This window comes from Lathyrus oleraceus, chromosome 6, assembly GCF_024323335.1.
Source record: "Lathyrus oleraceus cultivar Zhongwan6 chromosome 6, CAAS_Psat_ZW6_1.0, whole genome shotgun sequence".
Classification (NCBI taxonomy): domain Eukaryota; kingdom Viridiplantae; phylum Streptophyta; class Magnoliopsida; order Fabales; family Fabaceae; genus Lathyrus; species Lathyrus oleraceus.
The window spans coordinates 314,363,975-314,389,445 of record NC_066584.1 but is presented as its reverse complement, the minus strand read 5'-3'; the positions used below and the strand labels follow the sequence as shown (position 1 = coordinate 314,389,445).

General features: G+C 33.2%; 2 protein-coding genes across 4 annotated transcripts; one reads left to right on the top strand and one right to left on the bottom strand.

Annotated features, from left to right (window-relative positions):
- The first annotated feature begins 8,736 nt into the window (after nt 1–8,736).
- Nucleotides 8,737–24,887, top strand: LOC127094085 (histone-lysine N-methyltransferase SUVR4). Of its 3 annotated transcripts, XM_051032954.1 has the most exons (11): nt 8,737–9,047; nt 9,230–9,309; nt 9,753–9,808; nt 16,405–16,789; nt 16,914–17,358; nt 17,486–18,033; nt 20,324–20,589; nt 21,739–21,805; nt 22,786–22,836; nt 23,233–23,326; nt 24,255–24,887. In XM_051032954.1, the coding sequence occupies exons 4-11, from the start codon at nt 16,553–16,555 to the stop codon at nt 24,302–24,304; spliced, it is 1,758 nt and encodes a 585-aa protein (XP_050888911.1). In that variant the 5' UTR covers nt 8,737–9,047; nt 9,230–9,309; nt 9,753–9,808; nt 16,405–16,552; the 3' UTR covers nt 24,305–24,887. The 3 variants fall into 3 exon arrangements, 2 of the variants coding, with proteins under 2 accessions (XP_050888911.1, XP_050888910.1); XM_051032953.1 differs by lacking the exon at nt 9,753–9,808; XR_007792614.1 differs by lacking the exons at nt 9,753–9,808; nt 21,739–21,805 and having other exon boundaries at nt 24,255–24,273.
- LOC127095406 (uncharacterized) lies at nt 13,193–14,173 on the bottom strand. Its single transcript, XM_051034101.1, has one exon. The coding sequence runs from the start codon at nt 14,171–14,173 to the stop codon at nt 13,193–13,195; it is 981 nt and encodes a 326-aa protein (XP_050890058.1).
- Nucleotides 24,888–25,471: the final 584 nt, after the last annotated feature.

Below are 25,471 nucleotides of genomic sequence, written 5' to 3'. Positions count from 1 at the left end.
AGAATTTTCTTTCGGGTTTTCTTAGTGGTTAGAATTTTCAATTGGTTCCTATAAATACTCATCTCAAGTATACATGACAACTCCAATACAACAAACAAATCAAACTGGACAACAAAAATTGAACTCACTTGAAGCTATCGTATTAATAATGTATTTGGAAATAGTTCAATCTCATGAGGTATTTCAAGAACAGAACAATTAGCAAACAAACAACTCTAAGCAACTACATCCAACCCATGACAATATGCTACCACATTTAAATTGTTCATACCATGAATTTCACTATTAACCATGACAAAGAGCTCTAACCTGAATTACCAATAGCTTCAAGTTCCAGAATTCAATTTCAAAATAAGTTGAAAACCCTATATCACAAATTTAACAAAATAAGTTGAAAAATTGAAAATCCCAGATAACATTAAAGAAGGAGAAGATTCGTGATAATTTTTACCTGGTGCAAAGAAGAAGAAGACGACACTGCTCACGCCGCCATTGAAACAGAGGGAAGAAGACGACACTGTTCACAATTCTGAACAAAATGAAGCTAAACCCTCGAAGGGTATTTTCGGAATTTTCAGAAAGTTTAAGGATAACTATGTAACTTGAACCATTGTTGGGCATGATTGAATTGTAAGTTGGTGTTAAATGGTTAGAAACTGAATATTGAATTTGAGATCATCTATTGAATGTTAGCATGGTTTGAATTTCAAAGTTAGTTGAAAAATGTTTATACTTGTTGTTAGGAACAATAGGATTCTCATGAAAATGGTTTAAAATTACAATTTGCTTATAAGTTATGTTAATGAAAGATGAAGTGGAATTAGTGATTATATATGTTATGCCACATTGTCATGTGTGGATCAATTATGAAGTTATTAGTCAAATGTCAAAAATGTTTGAAGTGTTAATTTTATGACACATTGTGAAATGTTATGTTAATGTTGAATGGCATGCATGATGTGTTTATGGATCTTGACTTTGTATTTATGTATGTGCTTATGTGTTGGAATTTTGTCCTTGTAGGGGTAATATGCATAAGGTGGAATGACTAAGGCTCATTTGTGACACGTTTAAGGCAAATCATTGAAGATTTGGAGACACAAATAAGGGGAGATCCATGAATATGTCGAAGCAAGTAGGATAGGATAGTGAGTTGACTTTGGTCAATTGTTTGACCAAAAGTCAACAGTGGACCAAAAGTCAACTCTAGGAAACATGTGTAGTTTTGTGTACTTGCTTTTTGTAATTTAGATTTGTAATGTAAAATGGGTTTTCTTAAAATGAAAAATGGCCTCTTGAATATGGACTTGAACTTGACTAAGATCTTACCTTTGAAAGCTCTTGATATCTTGGATGACATATCATACCAATGAACCAAACAAAATAAAAAAGTTCACCCAATAAGGATGAAAATGGTCAACAAAAGGATATTCCTTAATGGTTAACCCCTATGGACTAAGGCCAAGACTTGAAATTGACTCACATATGTCATTGACATGGTGTAACTTAAAAAACATCTGAGGTCCAAAACCAAAGATTAGGGTTTCCTTGGGGACTTGACTAAAGAAACAAGATCAATCCACCAATTTTGTTGCATCTATAATTAAGATGTCCATATGAACCATTATAACCATAATCTTGAAAATTCTACTTAAATGTCTTGTATCTTAAATAGCAAGAAACTTTCGAATCAATGATGTTATTTGAAAGATGCAATTGTAAATGAATGCCTTATGATATGTGAGTTATGCATATGATATCAGCAATAAGCCAGACAAAAATTGAAAAAAGTAGGGCAAATTTTTGGGTATGACAATTGCCCCTATTTAATCATCTTGGACTTGAATGTATGAATGGTGACAACTTTTGAGGCATTCAAGGTAGAAGAGGATAAAATACAAGAATATCCAAAAAATTATCTGTTAAGGATGGAGATGCATTAAAAGGAAAGTAAGTGTATTATTGGGAATTTGTTTATATGGGATATGGAATGGCAAACAAACTTTTATAGGTTTACCTGTTGGGGATTGACTGAAATATTTGTTGGGGGAACAAGGACAATCCTAAGAGAAATGTTTGATGTGCATGATACATGCAATGTATGATTTATTTACACGATGCATGAAATTATGCATGATATTCAGCAATGAGGGTTATTTTTGTTGAAAGAGTGATTGGTATTGATAGAGGTGGACTCTAGTTCTGGTTTTTGTATGGTGGCGATTCTTCGACATTCGATAACTGAATCGAGGAACTCGCAAGTTGATCAAGAGAGTTTCAGGAGGCCACTACTATTGGAGGTTTCAATTTTATCCTTTTTGAGAGAGATGTATAATAAAAGAAAGATCGTCACCGACTCATTAGTTGGCAATAAATCATGAACATAGAGGTTAGAAAAAGGTCAACAACCCAGAGGTTGGAAAAAGATCATCAACCATGGAGGTCGGAAAAAGGTCATAAACCATGGGGGTTGGAAAAAGGTCAATAACCATGAAGGTTGGAAAAAGGTCACCAACCATGGAGGTTAGAAAAAGGCCATGGTTCGTGAAACCACGAATCCAATTAACTTTATTGTCTTGAATCATACCTCTACATCCTGCCTTTTGGTTGGTAAGCACCGCCCAATCAGTACTCATCACTATCCAATTCTTCTCATAGGGGTTCCACTTGTGCACACGAACTAGGTTGGTCTTGATTTTCACTTTCTGGATCATTTCCATAGCTTGATATTGTTGAAATCTTTTGTGGATTATCTGCACGATGTCCTTAGGCATGATATAATTTTCAGGATGCATTTTCTGATTCCTCAAGAACCAAATGACATGACACGCATTTTCCCATATAGATTTCCATTGTTTCTCTTTTTGGTTGTTGTAATTCCTATACAAATTTTGTTGAATCCATTCGCGCGCTTCTACTTTGAAAAACATGTCCGAATTATCTTTATACACCAGTTTTAACCATATGTACCCGATAAAAGGGAAATCTCTAATAACTTGAAGCATGGTTTACTGATCACTACCATAGTCAGTGCATTAAGGATCCGAGACGTGTCTACTTGCAAGTGTTGCTTTGGTCTTCAACCTATCATGCTGCATCATCTAGATATGTAGGCAGATTCTTTCTGGGACTTGAATTCTCCAGATACTCTTGCAATCCCTTTTGTCCTTGCTATTTCCTATTCTTGTCCATATACCATAAGCAAATTCAAAGAAGTAATTTCCATTAGAGGTGACTCTCCACTTGTTGTCATTAATGCTTAACTCATTCTTAGGAGGATGAATGGCTGATATCCTATCAAGAATGTTATACTGAAACAAGTCTTTTTAACTTCGCCCATTCCCAATCTTCACTATCCATTTGAGATATTTAATTTTGCTATTAATAGTTACATGGGAATTACTTATCATGTGATTCTTTAGTATAATCTTGTAATCAACCCAATAATTGCTTAAAGCCTTTATCATGTCCCCATTGCCCACATTCCATATCATGTTTTCTCTTATCTCTGATCAATAATTGATAAGGTCCTCCAAAGATCCAAATCATATTTTTTTTCGCTTCTCATATGCTACCCCCATGTTATACCTCTAATATTTACCTTTAATCATCCTGCACTATGGGTGTTCACGGTGCGGTTTGGACGGTTTTGACACTAAAAATCATCTAAACCGCAAGCGAAAAAAGCATGCGGTTTGGTTGGTTCAGTTGGCTTTTATAAATAAAACCAAACCAAACAAATATGATTTGGTTGATTCGGTTGGTTCAGTTTTTTACAAGATTTTTTATTAAGCCATACATACACCTATAGAGAATAACATAATTTTGTGTTTAGTCATTCATACATTACCAAATAACAACAAAACTCATCATATTTAGAGAAAAACTTCTTATTCATTATACAAAAATAACATTAGACAAAAGTGGTATAAAAAACATAAAATAGTAGCATAAAACAATATAAAAAATATTATAATAAAAAAGAAGAAATAGATAGATGAGAGATTAGAGAATATAAAAAAGAAAGAACATAGGAGATGCGAGATTAGAAAAGAAATGTGCGATAAAAACGTAATTAGAAGAGAAATCAATAACATAAAAATGAGAAGATGAGAAGAATGCGCGATACTACTAGAAGATATTTGAGAAGGTCAAAACTAAAATCCTAAGTGTGAGTAAGAGAATATTTGTAGGGTTAAGGCATAATAGGTTTGGGTTTTGTGTTGGATGTGGGATAAGTGAAGTTTGGGTTGTAAATGCGGGTTAGTTTGGTTTGAAAAATACAAACTGCAAACCAAACCAAACTACACGATTTTGTTAAAAAATGGCTCAAATACATCTGAACCAATTGCGGGTTTTTGCGGTTTCTGTTTGGTTTGGTTTGGTTTGAGGTTTTCTATTGGGTTGGTTCGCTTTTGAACACCTCTACCCTGCACCATAAAATGTTCCCCTATTTGTAGTACTTCGAACTAAGTTTGACCAAACATGTTTTTTCATGATGTTGAGGTTACGCAGGCTCAAGCCCTAATCCTTTTTAACTTTCACAAGCTTGCTCCACCTAATAGTGTGAAGATGTTTGTTGTCATCCACTTCTCCCCATATAAACTTCAGTTGAGTCCTTTCAATTTCTTTCAATGTTTCTCTAGGCATTCTACTGCTCATCATGGAATACATCATAAAGGCTTCAATCACTAACTTAGCTAACGTTCTTCTCCCTGCCATGGATAAGTTTTTCTCCTTCCACAATGATAGCTTATTATTGATTCTATCTGTGGTATGAAGAAGGTCCTTAGCTCTTGGACATTTACCAGTAATCATCACTTATAAATACATACATAGGTTCTTCAGTTCTTTCATGCATGCCACCTGAGTTAATTCCTTCTATAAGTTGCACTCAGTATTGCTCAAGAAGACGGGGTTTGGTTTGTTGTAACTGATATTTTTCTCTGAGGTACCATAAAATTTGTCAAGGACATCTCTAACTATCTACATTTGCTTTACTATCGCTTTGCCAAAAAGCAATAAGTCGTCAGTGAACATGAGGTGAGATATATGAGGCCATTTCCTTCCAACTGTTATACAATCCCAATTACCTTTCTGTACTTTATCAATGATCGATTGGGTTAGCCTTTTCATACAGAGAATGAAGATTAATGGGGAGATAGGATCTCCTCGTCGAAGACCTTTATGAGTATCAAAATTGCTATCTTTTTTGCCCTTCCAAAGCACTATCATGATGACTGTTGTTAATGATTCCATTATTACCTTAATGATCTTGTTAATGATACCAATTTCTAAGAGAACCTTATGCACATAACTCCAACTCATCATATCGTACGCCTTTTCTAAATTGATTTTCATGACAAATTTGCCATGCTTCCATTGCAACCTGTTCATGAGGTAAAGAGTTTCTTGCGCCATGATAATGTTGTCCTGAATGCTTCTACCTGCTATAAATCCTACTTGGTAGGGGGAAACCACCTTATTAACTATATTTTGCTTAACAACTTGTATATTGTGTTGCACAATGATATATGTCTGAATTGAGTGACAAGTTAGGGGTTTCACACTTTGAGGATAAGGAAGAGATATGTCTGGTTAACCTTAGCTACATTACTCGAATTCCTCCATAATTTTTTAGCAAACTTACTAACTTTGTTACCAACCATGCTCCAGGATTTTTGGAAAAAGCCTACTAAAAAATCGTCAAGGCCCGGGGATTTCCAATGTGACATGTCAAACATAAATTTGTTCATCTCAGAGCTTGTTAAATCTTCCTCAATGTTCTCCTTAAATCTTTCTTCAATGTCTGGAAATTGACTTTTGTGTTATACCATTCTTCTACCTCCACCTTAGACGTGTGTAACTTATGATACCATTTCTTGAAAAGGTTTTTGATGTCTTACAGATCCTTTACCCATCCGACCTTATGCGATTGATGATTTTCCTTATTATTCTTTGAATGTCAGAAATGTGATAAAGACGAGTATTCTTATCCCCATCTACCAACAACATTAACTTAGATCGTTGGCACCAGAGTAACTCATCTTAGCGAAGAATCTTATTTAAAATTTGTTGGATATATTTTCTACCTTGACAATACCCATAGTGAAATGCCTTTGGGATGCCACTAAGCCTGTTCATCATATGACTTTTTCTCCCTTTACAAACCTCTAACCATGACCATGTTCCACTTATTGGAAGCTTGCCTCATGCTTTTAAGATTAACCTATAGATCCGTATCTCCTTTCCACGCCTCTATAATCACCTATTTATACGAATCTTCGATCACCCACACGCATTCAAATTTGAATGCTTTATTGGGCTTCATGTGTATTTTATTTGTTTCTATTCAATTCATTATTTCTAACAATCTCCAATTTGCCTTCTCTTGGTGAAACTCCACGTTTGCCTATTGACTCTTGTTTGTTTTTCTCACTTCTTTCCAATAATTTATTCGTTGTGACTTGTTCTTCTTCTTTCTGGATCGACACGAATCTAGAGCCACACACACCATTGTTCACGTTGTTTCCTTTTCAATTTTCACCTTGATTCACTTGATTCCCTCCTTGTTCCTCAATGCATTAGTTTTCCCTATGTTTCTTAGCTTTTTGAACCATAGTCCATGGACTTATGCTAACCGGTTCACATCATTCAAGTCTTTCTCAGTAACTTATTTTCCCCGTGCTTATATAATGCCTTTCTTCATTGTCGGCTGATTGTTGTCCATACACCCTGTAGTTTCTTGCTCGTACCTACCATAAGAAAGACACAAAAGGTGAAGACCTTCATACTCCACTTTGTAATGTTTCCCTTTTATGGAAAACATGGCCAACAAAGACGTCTTCAAATCGACTTGAACACACGTGCGAGCGTGTCCGCCCCATTCTTTAGATATAATGGTTTTGTCCACCTTAACAGTCCTGCCAATTCGGTTTCATATGAAGGAGAGAACCCGATGATCATATTATTTGATAGGTAATCCAAGTATTCTCATCCACACAACAAAATTGTCAATTAAGTCGATATTAGGGTACAAATTGAATATCCATTCCTACATCGTAAGGTAGTGATCATAACCGAGCCAAATGCCTTCCAAGACTGTTGCATTATGATCTTCTTCACATATAAAGGTGACAAGATAGTAATCTTTCCCTATGCCAATAATTTTCAAGACTCCTCTTTTCGCCCACAATTGGTTAAGTTTTGTCTCCAATGCTTTGAAGTCAATTCTCCTCCTTATCATCTTCATAATGACGCATTTCTTCCAAGGTTTAATGATTATGTGTTCTTCTCCCTTCGACAAGATAAATTATGGACACTTATAATCTCCTACTTTTCTTTCCTCCACCCACAATCCATCATATCGCTCATCTCCTTCTTCAATTTCGTCTTCTTACATCTTCTCCATAAATTCGCCTGTTACCATATTCTTGTAAGAGACCATTGTGAAAGGACTGTGATTCTGCTTCGTTCTCGAAGGTTCCTCTTCCTCTAATAGAGATATATAGTTCGTATCTCTTCGATCTTTAACTTTCTTGGTGCTCCTTTCTTTTTATCTTCTTCTTGCGTTTGAGAACCATGGTCTGCATATGCAAACTCCTGCGAGAAACTTGTCATGCGAAACCCTATGATGAAGTTATCTCTCCCATTTAGCTAGAAGATGCGTCGAGGATTCTTAACAAGATTATGCACAACCAAGTTGACCATATTCAAAACCAATAATGCAATAAAACACTATTTAATTTTCTCTGCTATTATCAATCAAAATTCAACCAAAGAGGTGTGCTACGTCAAACGTAATTTCCCCATTAATCTCCGTTCTTAGTCTAATACCTGAAACTCAATTCTACCATAATTTATTTTATCATCAAGTCACTTTAACCATATCAATTTTATAAAATTAATTTACTCAAAATTAATTTTCTTCAGTGTAAAATCAAACTCATTTAGATTGTGGCAACTAGAATTCGAATTTTGACAATCACATAAATTGTTCCTTACAAACATACCGTTAAACTAAGCATATATTTGGTTATGCGATGGAAAAATTGATTCTTAATAAATTGATTCTATAAAATCGATTTTGATTACAAGTGAATTAAATGTAAAGTAATTTATTTTTAAATAAATTTACATAAAATTGAGTTGAATATAAATTTCAATGTAAAAATCAAGTTTAAAGTTAAAAACTTTAAATTCTAGATTTAAATAAAATTCGAAGAAAAAATCAATTTTATTTTAAAACAACCAACACTTCAAAATTTCTTCTTAACAAAAATTTCTTTTTACCTCTTCCAAAAACTAAACTAAATATCTAATGAATAAGTTATTATTAACTTGTAATAGGGATTTTACTATATCAATCTCTTAATCTGGTTGGATTTCAAACTCATATTATATATGGTAGATTACTTCAATATGATATAACCAATGAGTAACATGTGAATCAATTGATCTCAGATCAACAATTGAGATCGATTTATTAGGTAAATATATTTCCATTACACATCAATTATTTCCATTAAACTTCATAATAAATTTCTTTGATTTATACTAGCTCTTCAAAACTTTTCCTTAAATTGTCAATTCGCAATCAAACTCTCAAGTCCATATTATACTCAAACTTTTTACACTTTATTCGTTTTTCGAGGCCCAAATAGTGAATAAAAAATAAATTTTTTATCTCGCGTATATATACCAACAAACTGCTGGACCCAACACCAGACCCGCGACTGTACGCCTTCCTCCTGAATAAATACACCAACGCAGTCGCCCACGCTTTTTTTTCCACTGATTTTTCGGAACAAAACCGAATACACATTCGTACCCTTTTTCAGGGTTTACAAATCTTGAACTCGTTCTTCTTCGTCTTCACTACTACTATTCCCTTTTCGCTAGATTTTTTTCATCACGTTCTGGTTCCGTGTTCTTCAAGGGAAGCTTCACTCTTCGCTGTTACATCGATCAATCACGTTCCCGTTTCTTGATTCTTCGTATTCAGTTTTCGTTCTTCCATTCAAATTACTTCTTCAGAGCTACTGCATGTATGTGAAATCGATTTTGTGTGTTTAAATTTGTTTTTTTTTTGGATTTTGACGATAGCGATAGCTTAATGTGTGCATGGAGGGTTTTGGTTTGGAGACAATGACAACGCCAAGCGGAAGCTATTTTTTTCGTCAAGTATTTGATTGAAAGAAAATTTAACCTACATTTTTCGTTTGCGTAGGATTCAGTTCAGTGGCTCAGAGTGATTTTGGTCGTCTCCGTTTGCTGAATGCTTATTCATTGGAAGAGTACTATTTCACTGTAAGTCTTCGCTTCGCTGCCACTTGTTAAATTGTGCCTCTCTTTCATCACATTACTTATATCTCGCTGTGGAGTGTTTTGATCAACTTATTTGACACTTATCTATTGGTATCGGTGGTATTGTGCGGTTGTTTGGATTGACTTATTTAAACTTATTTATCGGGTATCGGCATGATCACTTGTGAGATTGTTTGGAAAAGTTTGGAAACAAACTATTGACACTTGTTTTCAACTTTTTTTATAAGCTCTCTGATAGCTTATGAAAACATATTGTAACTTTATTTTATAGCTTATACATAAACCCTAACCCTTACTCTCTTTAGTCACTATAATAAAGGGCTTATGTATTGCTTTCCTGAGATTGGATTCCAAAATTTGAAAGCCTTGTAATGTTCAGTGCTATATATCTCACTATGGCATCACTCTTCCCTGTTTTGATGCAGAACATAAGTTTGTTTTTCTAAAGGAGCAAAAAGTTAATCACTTTTTCCTTCTCCAGGTAAATTAAATGCATTATTGTAGGAGTCTTAACACAGAAAGAGTAGGAGTGTTAACACAGAAAAAATGGTTCCTTATTAGAAACTCAAAGGGTCAAGTTTATAGACTTAGCAGTACAACTGACTAACTAACAGCATATCTTAAGTGTGTGCAAGACTTAGCAATACAACTTACTACCTAGAAAATAGGAAACTACCTCACACACTAACATCATATCCTAAGTATGAGAGAAAATAGGAATTGAAAGCAACAAACAATTAATTAAAAACAAACAATAGAAATAATTCTAAAAATCAAACTGACTTATTCAACAATTCCTCCCTTAAACTGTATGCTCCTTGCAACAGGTTATCACAAACTCATCAAGCATTCCTAGAGCACTTAACATATGTTGGAATTCTTCAACTTTAAGTGGCTTTGTCATGATGTCTGCTAACTGATCTCTTGTATTGCAATAATTCAGCTCAATAACACCATCATTACATAAATTTCTCAAAAAATGAAACCGAACATCAATATGTTTACTTCTTCCATGCAAAACTGGATTTTTGGATAATTTAATTGTTGAGACATTATCACAAAACACCAGAGTAGCTCCTTCTTGACAATGACTTAGATGTTCCAAAATTCTTCTCAGCCAAACACATTGACAAGCACATAACGCGGCTGCTATAAACTCTGCTTCTGTTGTGGATAAGCTAACAACTGGCTGCTTCTTCGACACCCAAGAAATAACACCTCCTCCCAGCAAGAAAGCATAGCCCGAAGTGCTCTTCCTGTCATCAAGGTCTCCTGCATAATCACTGTCGGTATAAGCAATTAATTCTTCATTTCCTCCCGCCTTATAGAAAATTCCCAGATTTTGGGTGCCTTGTAGATATCTCAAAATTCGCTTTGCTGCCAAGTAATGACTCTCCTTTGACTCTTCCATAAAGCGACTTATCAAACTGACAGAATATGCAATATCTGGTCTTGTAGCTGTGAGGTACATAAGACTTCCCACAAGTTGTTTAAATAGAGTCGTATCAACCTTCACTCCTTTGTCTTCTTTTAGTAACTTACTTCCTGGAACTATAGGACTCTTCACGGGATTACAATCAGACATGTTAAATTTGTTTAACATATCCTTAATATATTTCTTTTGCCCAACGAAGATACCATTGCAACCTTGCAAAACTTCAATGCCCAAGAAACATCTCATCTTGCCTAAGTCAGTCATTGCAAATTCTTTCATCATCATAGTTTTGAACTCTTGAAACATCGACATATCATTACCGGTATATACAAGATCATCTACATAAACACACAATTAAAATTTCACCTTTCTCTTTCTTCTTCATAAATAAAGTGTGTTCATGTGGACATTTCAAAAAATCATTTGCTGTAAGATAGGATTCCAACTTGCTGTACCAGGATCTAGGAGCCTGCTTAAGGCCATACAAGGCCTTCTTAAGCTTGTATACTTGATGCTCACATCCTCGAAATACATAACCTGGTGGCTGCTCTAGGTAGACATTTTCGTTGATTGCTCCATGTAAGAAAGTTGATTTAATATCAAGTTGATGAATACCCCACCTTTTTGTAGCTGCCAATGCAACAACAGTTCTGATGGTTTCAAGACGAGCAACCGGCGCAAAGATCTCACTGTAATCTATGCCTTCCTCTTGAGTGTAGCCTTTTGCTACGAGTCTAGCCTTGAATTTGTCAATCTCCCGTGTCTCCTTCAACTTAGTTTTGAAAATCCACTTGACTCCTACAACTTTGCAATATGGTGGTGGATCAATTAGCTCCCATGTATCATTCCTTTGAATTGCTTGAATTTCAGCATCCATTGCATCCCTCCTAATGCTAAATTTTTGATGCTTGTGTATATGTTACTGGATCTGAACATGCAAACATGGCAAAATTCATTGCATCTTCCTCAGTTAAATCATCACCAGTGACATAATCTCTCATCCATATTGGTGGTCTTCTAGTCCTCCCTTGAGCTGAATTTTCTGAAGCTCTTGAAATGTTGGAATCCAGCATATTTGAAGTTGAGTTTGGAGTTGCATCACTTGTAGTTGCTGTTGTATCATTAGAATTTTGGATTATCTCATCATCTTCTTGACTAGATTCTTCCAAAGGATTCAACTCACCTGTATCAAGTGTTATGCTTGTTTTTGCTTCACCCCAATCCCATGCAGCATCCTCCTGGAATTTAACATTTCTACTAATCCAAATTTTCTTCTTGATTGGATCATAAAGTTTGTAGGCCTTAGACTCCTCACTTACACCCAACAACACACATTTGATACTTTTATCATCAAGTTTGCTCCTTTTCTGATCAGGTACATGAACGTATCCAATGCTGCCAAAGATTCTAAAATATGAAACAGACGGCTTAATTCCGCTCCATGCTTCCTCTGGTGTGACGTTCTTGAAAGCAAGAGTCGGACTTCTGTTTAAAATATGAATCACCCATTTTACAGCTTCTGGCCAAAAAGATCTTGGAACTCCCTTTTCCACCAAAACACTGCGAACCATATTTACAATCGTTTGATTTTTTCTCTCCGCCACGCCATTTTGTTGTGGCGTGTATGAAGCAGTGAGTTGCCTTTCAATACCATGTTTACTGCAAAATTCAGCAAACTCTTTAGAAAGATACTCCCCCTCTATCGGTACGTAATATTTGAATGGGAGCGCCAACTTGTTTTTCAACTAATGCTTTAAACTCTTTAAATGCACCAAAAGTTTAACTTTTCTCCGTAAGAAAATATACCCATACTTTCCTACTTAAATCATCAATGAAAGTGAGTATGTACCTTTTATTTCCATTGGATGTAGGATTGATAGGACCACAAATATCTGAGTGAATTAACTGCAACAACTAAGATGCCCGTCAATTACTTTGTCGTGGAAAAGGGTCTCGTTGATATACCCATACTTTCCTACTTGAGGCAATGTTCACAAAGTTGAGATGTTGGTTTAAAGGAGGGCAACCCTTTCACCATGTCATGCTCCATTAAAGTTTTCAGTCCACTGTAGCTCAAGTAACCATAACGAGAGTGCCATACTTGAGCTGGTGGCACAGAGCTGACCTGAAAGCAGGATTGGGAGACTCCGGATTTTACATGAATAGCAAACATACGATTAGTAGTCATGTAGGTTTAAAAAATAAGGTCATTTTCTTTAAACACTCTACACTTGTTTTGCTTCATTTCAACTATTAACCCTCTTTCCAGAAGTTGCCCCCACACTAAATAAATTATTTTTCAGCTCAGACACATAAAATACATCATTTAGAAAATGCACAACTCCGTTTATCAAAAGTTTAACCATACCTTTTCCACATACCTTTAGAGCATAATTATTCCTTAATTTCACTTCATCTGAAAAACTTTCATCAATGGAGGAGAACCAATCCTTTCTTCCTGTCACGTGGTTGCTGCAGCCTGAATCGATGAACCACATGTCTTATGTGTTTGATTTTCCCTCTGATGAAAGTTGTGCCATGAGTAAACACTGCTTCCTCATTGGTCTCAACATAATTTGCAATGCTGTCCTGTGGTTTCTCTGGGCATTCATATTGAAAATGTCCAAACTCATGACAGTAATAACATTCCACTGCTGCCTTGTCTACTCGTTGTCTGCCTCCTCTGCCTCTTCCTCGAGCAAATCCACTCCAAAAGTCACCTCTTCCACGGTCACGACCGGTATTTGTCTCATCTCGAGTTACTTTCAACACTTGCTCTTCATGTGACTTGTGCCCATTCATTCGTTGTTCGTGTACCAACAAACTACTTTGGAGTTCATCTACAGTCATGGAATCCAAAACATGAGATTCTTCAATAGAACACACTACATAATCATACCTGGAGGTCATTGAGCGAAGAATCTTTTCGACAACAGTAAGATCCGACATTTGTTCACCGTACATTCGCATCTTATTTGCAATAGTGAGAGTTCGAGCAAAATAGTCATTAACTGATTCTCCATTCTTCATCTGCAAAATCTCCCACTCACGTCGTAGGGCTTGAAGCTGTGCTCGCTTCACTCTAGCAGTGCCTTGGTATTTCTGTTTTAAGGAATCCCAAATCTCTTTTGAAGTCTCCTTCTTTAAAATTGTTTCAAGCACAGATCGATCGATGGCTTGAAAGAGGTAATTCTTTACCTTCAAATCTTTTAGCTTAAGCCCGTTCACCGTTTTTTTCTCGTTCTCCGTTAATACAGTACCATCAACATGTTGAGGAATCCCTGGATCTATAAGATTCCAATACTCCTTTGACCTTAAAAAGTTCTCCATGAGCATTACCCAGTGATCATAATGCTCACTGAATTTTGGAATTGCAGGTTGCACGAAGTTGCCATCCGTGGTTGTAGCCATGATTGAAGTCCGCTGCTTCTCTTTACTTGCTATACACCTAGCTCTGTTACCAGATGTTAACATAGAAAAAATGGTTCTGTTCTGCGTTCCTTATTAGAAACTCAAAGGGCCAAGTTTATAGACTTAGCAGTACAACTGACTACCTAGAAAATATGAAACTACCACACACACTAACATCATATCTTAAGTGTTTGCAAGACTTAGCAATACAACTTACTACCTAGAAAATAGGAAACTACCTCACACACTAACATCATATCCTAAGTGTGAGAGAAAATAGGAATTGAAAGCAACAAACAATTAATTAAAAACAAACAATAGAAATAATTCTAAAAATCAAACTGACTTATTCAACAAGGAGCATAAGCATTTTTGCTATGTATTAATTATTCAGCATAATAACGAACCTTAGAAAGTAGCACAGCGCTTAGAACTCGTTTTGTGAATCTTAGGTTGGGGGTTCAAGTCTTCAACTCCAAATTTTCTATTTTTATTGTTTTATTTCATTAAAAATGACAATTCAAGGACTTGATACTAGGTACACTAGATTTAACCTTATATATCACTATACTAACAGCTGGTTATGATATTAAATTGAAATGTTATATGTATATTTCATCAAAATGCATAGTGACCCCTTTGAAGTGAACACTGCACAGGTATGAGTTTATATTTTCTTGAATTGTAGAGCACGGATAAACCTTAACTTAGGTCCATTATACAAAGATAACAAGATAGAAAGAGAAATCAGCATAATATCTATCCGGGGTTGATGAAATGGAGGGATACTAAAGATGTAATTTGTGATAGAAATAAACAATTCTAGTTTAAAAGAAAAATGTATTGACAACTATAAGGCTTTATAATGTATACGAAACTCAATACTTGATGATAAAGTGCCAACAACAAGGTAAGCGTAGTGTTAGAGACAAGCGTATTATGATGGATGAATTGTCACACAATACAAAATTAAGAAACAAAACCATTTGGCTGTTTTGGGATAGAGTTCATTGTAGGAAAGATCATAAGAGTTCCATTTTAGGTGCTTTGACTGGGTTTGTATGGAAAAGATGGGTAAAATGACTAATAAAAAAGGTAGATCAAAGGAAGGAACGTCAACCGCTAGAGTTAGAAAGAAATCAAGGATAACTAGAGGACAAACTGTCGGGAGATTTGGATGTATATGGTCTATCAGCAAACATATTCATGACAGACTATTTTTATGTGCTTCTATTGATTTCACTACCAGATTAAAATAGAATTACAGCGTGCAGATCCACCATATTGCTAGTAGTATGACTTTTTTTCTACAAATCATGGCTTGTACTTTATTTAATTATTTACTTTTTTGAATTTTATATAGACACAACAAGAAATAGTACTATAATTAGATATATAGTAAGGTTTATTCATTAATTCTTTTAAAACATTGTTTCTCCCTTTCATTATACGATTTGTGCTTTTGTTCTATTTCTAGAGGTTGTACAATAGCCATGTTGTCCCATGTTGCATGCATTATAGGTTTGTTGTTATTTATTAGGCATGTCAATTAGCAATTAGCAAGCACTGAAATTGGTTTCTCTTCACCATTTTTTCATGAATTGCAATAATAACATTAAATATGATAGAAGTGGTTAACATTTGCAATAATAACATTAAATATGATAGAAGTGGTTAACATTTGCTTATATTTTAGGCACAAAATAAAACTTTTTTGTTGCCTATATTCGAGACAACCGTAGCGAATATCTTTTAAATTTATTGAAATATTGGTATATTGAGCCATAAATATATTGCAATAAGAAATCCTTTTTTATTCAAAGAAGTTTGCTTGAAATGCTTTGTTTTAATTCCTGTTGTCAGGAGTTTCCTTGGTAGGCAATCAAGTAAGTAGGAAGGACCACTATAAAACCCTTACCACAACTTCTGGCATACCGTTGCATTGAAATTAGATGGCCTATTCTTCTCCTAAACTGTTATTTAACAATGAAAAATGTCTAATCTAAAAGTTGACAAACTTGTGATGTTTCAGGTAATAAGTGTTTGATCAAGGTCTGTCATGGATGAAGACATCTCTTTGATGTTTTCCTTTATTTTATTTTTCGGCTGCAAAGTTCTCTTGAAATATACTGATAATACTGTATTTATTTTTATTTGTTCTACAATAACTCTCTGTTTAATACACTGAACCTCTCTTATGCATCACTCTGATTTCATTTTGCAATTTGCAGGAAAAAGATTAACCATTGTGACTTATAAAGTTCAAGTTGATAGATAGCAAGGATTGGTAAAAGGCCATTTGGAGTAGGAAAAAAGTCTTGGCATAAGAGTAGCTGTTGTGATAGTGTGGAATTGTGCAAAATTACTTTTGGAACTATCATGACTACTGATCCAAGGGCTACTAAGGGCTATGATGGTATGAATGACTCAAGGGCTGTGAATGACTCAAGGACTGTTAAGGCCTATGATGCTATGAAGGACTTAGGAATCTCTAAGGAAGAGGTGAAACCTGTGCTGAGAAATTTGCTTAAAGTGTATGATAAAAACTGGGAGCTTATTGAAGATGACAACTATCGGACTCTTATAGATGCGTACTTTGAGTCAAAGGAAGATAAGGTTTCTTGAACATCCTTTGCTAGTTTGTATAACTTGCTAATTTTTTGTCCTTATAATAACTTGTATTTGTGTTAGCTGCATTGGTCAGATTTTTTCTGACACATTGTTATATTCTTTCTAAAAGCCAGAAGAACACAAGAGAAAAGCTCCAATCAATTCTCAAGATGGGGAAAGACCAAAACAGAAACTTCACGTGGCAGATAGGGACAACCGGGTTCCATCAGCTGTCAAATCAATAGAAGTGTTGCCTGTAGAAGACAATGACAAACCTCCGAAGACTCTTAAACAGAAATCTATAAAGTCATTTCAAACTTCGTCGTCACACAAACTTCTATCACAGAGAAGATTGAGTGACGATGAAAGGATCTCAAGCTTACCTTCCATGGCTGCTAGAGGTCAAAAAAGTTATCCTGGGGCAGCTTCATCTGCAGGGCTTTATTCAGAGGAACCTAGCCATCCTTCTATTCAGAGGAAAAATATGTCTAGTGATCAACATCAGAAAAAGATTACAACATCAGGAACTGAGAAGCCTAAGTTTCGTGTTGGAACTGCTTCGATGAGTTGCAATGGTAATTATGACAGGCTTTTTAACTGCCTTTCTTTTACTATTTTCCTTTTGCTGTATGCTGTCTTAAGAAAAGCATATATTGTTATATACTTGAACCTAGTTTGAAGTTTCTTGTTGATTTTCTTTAGGCTCACTTGATGCTTCAAATGGAAATCTTTCTATCAAATCCCTATCAAAGGTTCTGAAATCCGGTCGATATGTCGATGACATAACAAAAGGTTCTGAAAACGTCAAAGTATCATTATTAGATGAAACTGAAAGTGAGGAGTTTCCAAAATTCAATTACATTCCATGTAATGTAATTTATCAGTGCGCTAATGTCAATATTTCACTGGCTCGGATTGCGGATGAGGGTTGCTGTGCTGATTGTTCAGGCGACTGTCTTTCCTTATCATTTCCTTGTGCTTGCTCTCAAGAAACTGGCGGAGAGTTTGCTTACTCTTCAAACGGTTTATTAAAAGAAAAATTTCTCACAGATTGCATAAATGAACCCCAAGCTCATCATTATGTGTATTGTAAAGAATGCCCAATTGAGAGGTCTAAGAACGAGAGCAAACCTGAACCATGCAGGGGACATCTGGTTAGGAAGTTTATAAAGGAGTGCTGGAAGAAATGTGGATGTGACATGCAGTGTGGAAATCGGGTAGTACAACGAGGTTTAAGCCGGAAATTGCAGGTAAACTTTTCTCTGAATGACTTGCAATTTATTTGATGAGAATTTTATTTACTTTACTTTGCTTTAATATTTTGTTATGGTTAGTAGATGAAGTTAAGGCAGGTGAAATTTGCAATATGTTTAGTGAAGGGTTTGTGTCTTTGATCCTCTATTTCTTTAAAACTATTCTCTGAATACTTTTGCAACTCGTTGAAATATTTATTTACTTTTGTTAGTTTTATTTTGTTATGGTTATTAGATGAAGTTTTCATTTAATTTTGTGGTGATAAAAATTGATTTATATTAAAAGTGAGTTGAATGTAAAGTGATTTATGCTAAGAAATGACAATGTTCATGATATTTTTGCTCTTTCTTGTGTTGCAAATGGTCCAAACTGTTGCAGTATTAGGAAATATAAGTAGCTACTGCTGCTCTACCTAAAATGACAAGTCACATATTTATATGCTATTGCTATCAGGGAACTGTGTCTGTCATCAATCAAATACCTAAACCTCTTGATCATTGTTATGGTTTTATATTCTATCACATAAGTTTTTTTTTTACAGAACCTTAACTTGTTTTATTGATATGCTGTGTATTTAGTGGTTGGTAAATAGGGGCTAAAATTTTAAAGTTTTCAAGTGAGTATTAATGACCATTTTGCAACTGTCTTTGAAGGATTCAAACAGTGTTTTAAAATTACAACTTAGATTCTTACCACTAGATAACTTTTTTCTTAATGACAAATGGTTATTAGTGAATTGTTAGTATATTAAAAGATTAAACAATAGCCATGTCAATAATAGTTACCATTGAAGCATATAAGAGTACACAAACTTTATTAAAAAAACTATAGTACAATGCATAAATACAAAATTATCAATTGCAGTTTGCACTGTGCACTGTGCAGAATTCTACGGCCTATACCAAGTACTAACTAGTTTTGTATTTATGGATTAAGGTTTAACAGAAAAAACTAAGGATTCATTGATGCTTTTTAAGACTTTCATCCCAAAAATTGAAGTTTGACATTTATAATCGATTCCTTGGCTACTGGCATTTGTCTTCCTGTTGTATGTTTATGTGTCAAATAATCTCTTTACTTTCAGATCTTGACAAGATGATTGAAAGTTCCATGGCGGTATAATATGGAATGAGAAAAAGAGAGTCAACTAGCTACTTACACTTTCTCATTTGAAACTTGTTAAGAAATGTGGTTGGACCTAATTCAACCCTACAAAATCGGTTGATAGAGTGAGGATTACCCCTACTTATAAACATATGTTCAGGCCATAATTGTCTGATGTGGGACTCTTGACACACCCTCTCACGCCTAGGACTGGACATCTGGAGCGTGGAAATAAATGGTGGGTGATCTGATAACGGAAATCATAGTAGGTGGTCCATCGGATCTTAAACGAGACTCTGATACCATGTTAAGAAATGTGGTTGGACGATCTAACTCAACCCTACAAAATCGATTGGTAGAGTGAGGACTGCCCCCACTTACAAACACATGTTCAGGCCATATATTGTCCAATGTGAGACTCTTAACAAAACTAGTATGAATATAATGGCGTGTAAAATATGCTTAGTGAGAAGACGTGTAGAGTTTGTTGTAAGGAGAGTAGATCAGATGGAGATGAGTTAAACCACTAGAGGAAAACCTAAAAAATATAAGAGACTATTAAAAAGATCTCGAGATAACAAATTGGATAGAAACATGGTGGATAGAATATTGTGACAGAATTTGATCCATATATCCGACCCACTTTATACCAAACCTATACTATGAGTTTACCTGCCATTTCTAATTCTATATCTTCTATTCTTACCACACACAACATAATATTCTCATCTCTACTACACTTATTTTATTTTGATATTTGTTTTTTATTGCCAACATTCCATCTCGTACAATATCGCTCGTCTTACAACTGTCCGATAAAAAATTTCTTCCTATTTGAATGGTATTTTTGTGTGACAAAAATCCTCAAAGTTCTCGTCTATTTCAACCACCCAATTTGTATTTGATAGTTTATGTCTCATTTTATTTCTCATCGTTTTGGAGTGAGAAAATCATATTCCAGTCAGAAAATCAAACTTCTAAATTAAAATTAAATAGTTAAGTTTATGGAATCATATTGTTGTACAAATCTCCTGAATGTTTTTAGGGTCACTGCATTACTTTGGTTCTATTGGTGTGTCAACAGTCAATTCACTCATCTTGCTGCAATTGGCACATTTTATTTGATAAATTAAATTTGTTGTGCTTTTTTCTATGATTGACACGTTATCATTTATTTTTCAGGTATTCTTGACTGATCAGGGAAAGGGCTGGGGCGTTAGAAGCCTAGAAGATTTGCCCAAGGGAAGCTTTGTATGTGAATACGCCGGAGAAATTTTAACTAATACAGAGTTATATGATAGGATTGTAATGAGTACTGGCAATGACAGACATACATATCCTGTAACGCTTGATGCGGACTGGGGCTCTGAAGTGGGATTAAAGGATGAAGAGGCGTTGTGCTTAGATGCAACACATAATGGGAATGTTGCAAGATTCATCAATCACAGGTTATTTTCAAAATTCAATAAAATATTTCTTATTGACTAAATTGAATAGCCTCAAACACTTTTTTTTCTTCTTTAAAATATGTTTGAATCGGTGGTATGGAATGAAATGGTAACTAATTAGAATTTATTGTTTGGATAACCATGGATGAAATGGAATATGATGAAAATCCATTCCATCGAATTTCACCAAATTCTCTAATTTTTTGTTTCATTCGTTCCGTCATGTTTCATTCCGTCCGGTTATATTCCATCAAAGTCTATATTTTGTTTTTTTAATATTCTTTATGTTTTTCTACCTTTAAATATAACCTCTTAAAATAAATAAATTATGGGAATTAATAAAATTAATTAAAGTTTGTTGATTATTTTCTATAACTTTACAAATTTATTCTTAAAGAGAAAATTATTTAATGTGTTTTTTATTCTCATTTTAAAAAACTAAAAAATAATTCTAAAAGTGTATAATTGATTTTGATTTGTTATATTTATTGAAAGTAGAATTGATTATGCTTAATTGATTTTTTCATGAAGTTAAAATTTATTGTTTTTGAATTTGAATGTGATTTTTACACTGAAATATTAATTCACTTTGTATTAATTTAGTTAAATATAAATCATTTTATCTTATATTCTTAATTAATTAGAATCAACTTATTCAAAAATGAATTTTTATGAATGCAGAATCAAACATAATTAACAATATGCATGTTACAGAAAAAGATGAAACATAATTAGAGTTAATGAATAAAAGAATCGTTGATGACTTTGAAGTTCAAAAGTCTTATTAAATTTATATTTAAAGACAGAAATAGTAATAGTGTAACTTAAATCGTTTCTTTATAAAAAGAATATTATTAACCATTTTTTATGGGCTTATTGTTTAATTTGATTAATATATAAACTTTTTATAAGTTAATTTAAATAATTTATAGTTTATTATTTTCTCTCTTAATTTATTCTTAGTTTATGATTGTTTCTTTTTGTTTGTTTCATTTATGTAAAAGTCTAACATGGAACAACATTTTCTCTTTCTACTGTTTTTCATTAATATATTTTGTTTTCTCTTATATCAAGATGTCCTGATAGTTATTTTTGGACTTTGCATTATAATAGTATAGTATATTTATGATTGACATATTTGATTTTCAGATGTACTGATTCAAATTTGATAGATATTCCTGTCGAAGTAGAGACACCTGACCGCCACTATTATCATGTGAGAGTTTGTTTTCATAAGTTTTTATTTTAACATATTAAAAAAAAATTATTTTAACTTTTTTTTTAAAAATTATTGATTTTATTTTAAAATATTTTCAATAATTTATTTACATCAATATATATAAATATAAATAAATATTACGTCAAAGATTTATTTAACTCAACTAATATATTTATAAGCAAAAGAGACAAGTTTCATATTTACTAAGAAATATAGTTAAGTGTATTTAAGTTTCTTGATTTCATGTGAGAGATAACACAATTACTAGTATATTCTCAATTAAATTGTGTTCTACTAACAATATTAAGTAATTAATGCATGTTTACATTAGGGGGTATGAGTAATACATTATATATTCACTAAAATTCTTAAAGTGATAGATGTCTTTGGAGTGAAAGGTGCGTGGATTCTCTTAGTTATAAGTGTTTTAGTCTTCACTTGAGGTGAAAGTATTTCTCCATGAAATACTTTCAATTCACATTTCTATAGTGAGGTGAAAGTATTTCTCCATGCAATACTTTCAATTCACACTTATTTTTTTGAATACTCTTCCTCAAATGTGAGTTTATCCACAATGTTCCTCCTCAAGCAAAAGGTCTGTGTCATCCACGTCCCCTTCTTTTTCAATAGACATCTCCTATCCACCACCCGTGGAAATCTTTTTAATACAAGGAAGTCGGTCTCTCACTCGAATCAGGTACTGATATCGCTGTTGGATTATCAATTCGAGGGATCAGAGAAAATATTTTTACATTGGGGTCTTCTTTTATAAGTAACACACTTTGTGAGAGACACACTACATATTCACCAAAATTTTTAAGATAATAGATGTTCTCTCACTTATAAATCTTCTAGTCTTCATTTTTCTAATAATATATTAATTTAATAAAATGAATGATGGTTATTTTTCAATGGAGGATTATGAAAAATAACTTTTTGAGGATGGTTTTATAGCTTGTTTTGATCTTTGTATGCAGCTTGCCCTCTTTACAAAAAGAAATGTGAGTGCATACGAGGAATTGACATGGGTAAGTACATTAGACAAATCCGAGACATCTTCTTATCTGTTTTAAATAGTAAATGATGATTTGAGAAGAAAATAATTAAGTAGTTGGAATTATTAATTTATTCCAATTAATATATATTCTTCAAAAGTATTTGTATTCGAATACTTGCAAGAACAATATTTATTTATCATCCTTTTGATTTTTAATATAAAAAAGTTATTTTTTAGATACATTACATAATCAATAATCAAAGAGAGTATTGCTATATATCTACATTAAGGAACATTTGGCCGAATTCATCCTCCACATTCCTCTCAGAATAAATGTCTCAGAAGAAAAAATGATATGGAGAATAAAACTATCATAGAAATGATACATAACCTAAGCTAAGATAAAGATGTGACCAATTGTTTGCAGGATTATGGAATTGACTTTGATGATCATACCCATCCTATAAAAGCATTTAAATGCTGTTGTGGAAGCGCTCTCTGCCGTGATAAGAAACAAAAAGGTCAGTTTCATTACTAATCGTTTCTTTGAACTGAGACTTAAGAAGAATAATGTTTACGGCACACTATTAAATGTTTTTATTTATTTATTTTCCTTAATTGCAATTTTCGTTTGATAATATTTATTAAATTAGTTTTTTTATTTTAAATTTAAATAGTTTTATTCTCTCTTTTCATATTTCTTTTCTAAAAATTAAAACATTGTTTATTTTTAAACATGAAATTAATATTTTCAATCTTTTAAGTTTCTACAAATAATTTATAAGTTTCATTCTCACATTTTTTTACTCAAAATTGATTTCGTGTCTATTTTTTATCTTTAAAATTTTACTAAGATTTTTATATGATAATTTTTCACAGTCATTTAAAAGTAGACACATTAATTATTTTAAGTTCAAAAATATAAAAACATATTTGGATTGGTGATATGTGATGTAATGAAAGATAATGGAGTAATAAATAATGAGATTCTATTGTTTGGATTTACAAATAATTGATGGAATGGATTAGAACATGAAATCCATTACATCTTTTCCTCTATTTTTGTTTTATTTGATTTGGAGTGTTGGAGTGTATGTAATGGAATAAGATATTTTTAATAAAGTATCTAAATAATTGAGTGAGATCTATATTTCATTATGCTCAATTCCACTATGTTATGTTCCATTCTGCTCTATTCCATTTAATTTCACTCTATTATGTTTCATTCTGCCTCACTCTATTATATTTCGTCAATCCAAATATAATCTAAGAGGGAGAATAAAACTGTATGAATTTGAAATAGATGCACTAATTTCGTGAATAAGATGAAACCTATGTTTTTTAACAAGTTTTATTCTATCTTCCGACGAGTTGTTCATTCTCTTTACTTCCAAACTCAAATAAAGGATAAAAAAGTATGTTGCTTACTCATATTTTTTTGTCATGCAGGAAGTAGATCAGCAAAGACTAAAAAACTCAAGCATACGAATAGACACTGATAGAATAGTTGAGATTTTACAGTCTGGAGTTAGATATAGCAGAACAGTTTAGACTTCACAACGTGACGAATTAGGATTCAAATCTCAACTGAAAGAGGTATCTGCATTTGATGTTCTACGAAATATTGCGGAACATGTTTGATCATCATCAGTAGAGAGAATCTCTGGACAACAAACTGTTTTGAAGTTTTTTTTGTTAAATTTTCCTTTTTGGTCGGTAAATGGTTGCAATAGATTTTCAACCGGTTTATTATTGGTGCTGTTGCGGTACATACAGCCATAGCGGATAGTTTTATAAATTTTATGACAGATATTCTGGAATAGTTCCAGTTTTTGGAGCAACATTTTTTTGTTGCAAATATTGAACATACAAAATAATAATGGTTGAAAGAACATATTTTGTTTAGGAATTCTTTTGTTTTCTTTTCATAGAATTTTTATTCATTCATGAACAGTGTTTGTCATCTATTTATTCTCTTAATTTGTAAGTGAGGCTAAATAGATAATAGATTAATAAACAATATTGTAATAAATAAATCAACTGATATTTATTTGAGTTAAATGAATGTAATTTGTTAGTCTATGATTCAGTCATTGACAATGATATTTATCTATATTTTATTGATTATGATATTTATCTATATTTTATTAAATATGTAATGTTTTTAAATTATATTGATAAAGTACATTGATTATTCAATAAATTTAAATAATAAATGATGTTAAAAAGATAGATGATAATAATAATTAGAGGATACTTAAATAGAAAAAAAATCCGATTCAAAAACAATTAAGACATCCACCACATAATATGATGGGAAAGTAGGTGAGGGGCATTGAAAATGGGAGATAATCCCCTTTGGTTACAATAATGATAACACTTGAAGGGGCTGCTTGAAACAAAAAGATTGAGTTACTTTTTCATTCCTAAAAATTATCTTAGGAATAAAAGCACACAATGTTTAAAACAAAAAGATTGAGTTACTTTCTTATTCCTAGAAATTATCTTAGGAATATAAGCAATCACATATTGGCTTAGCTCAATACGTTAAATTGAGATAATGATTCCACCGGCTGTTTCTTTTTATCAAAATCATGTTTTTATATATTCTTTTATTAGTTTTTTTTAGCAATCTTGACTCTTGTTCATCTCTTGGATTTGTTCAT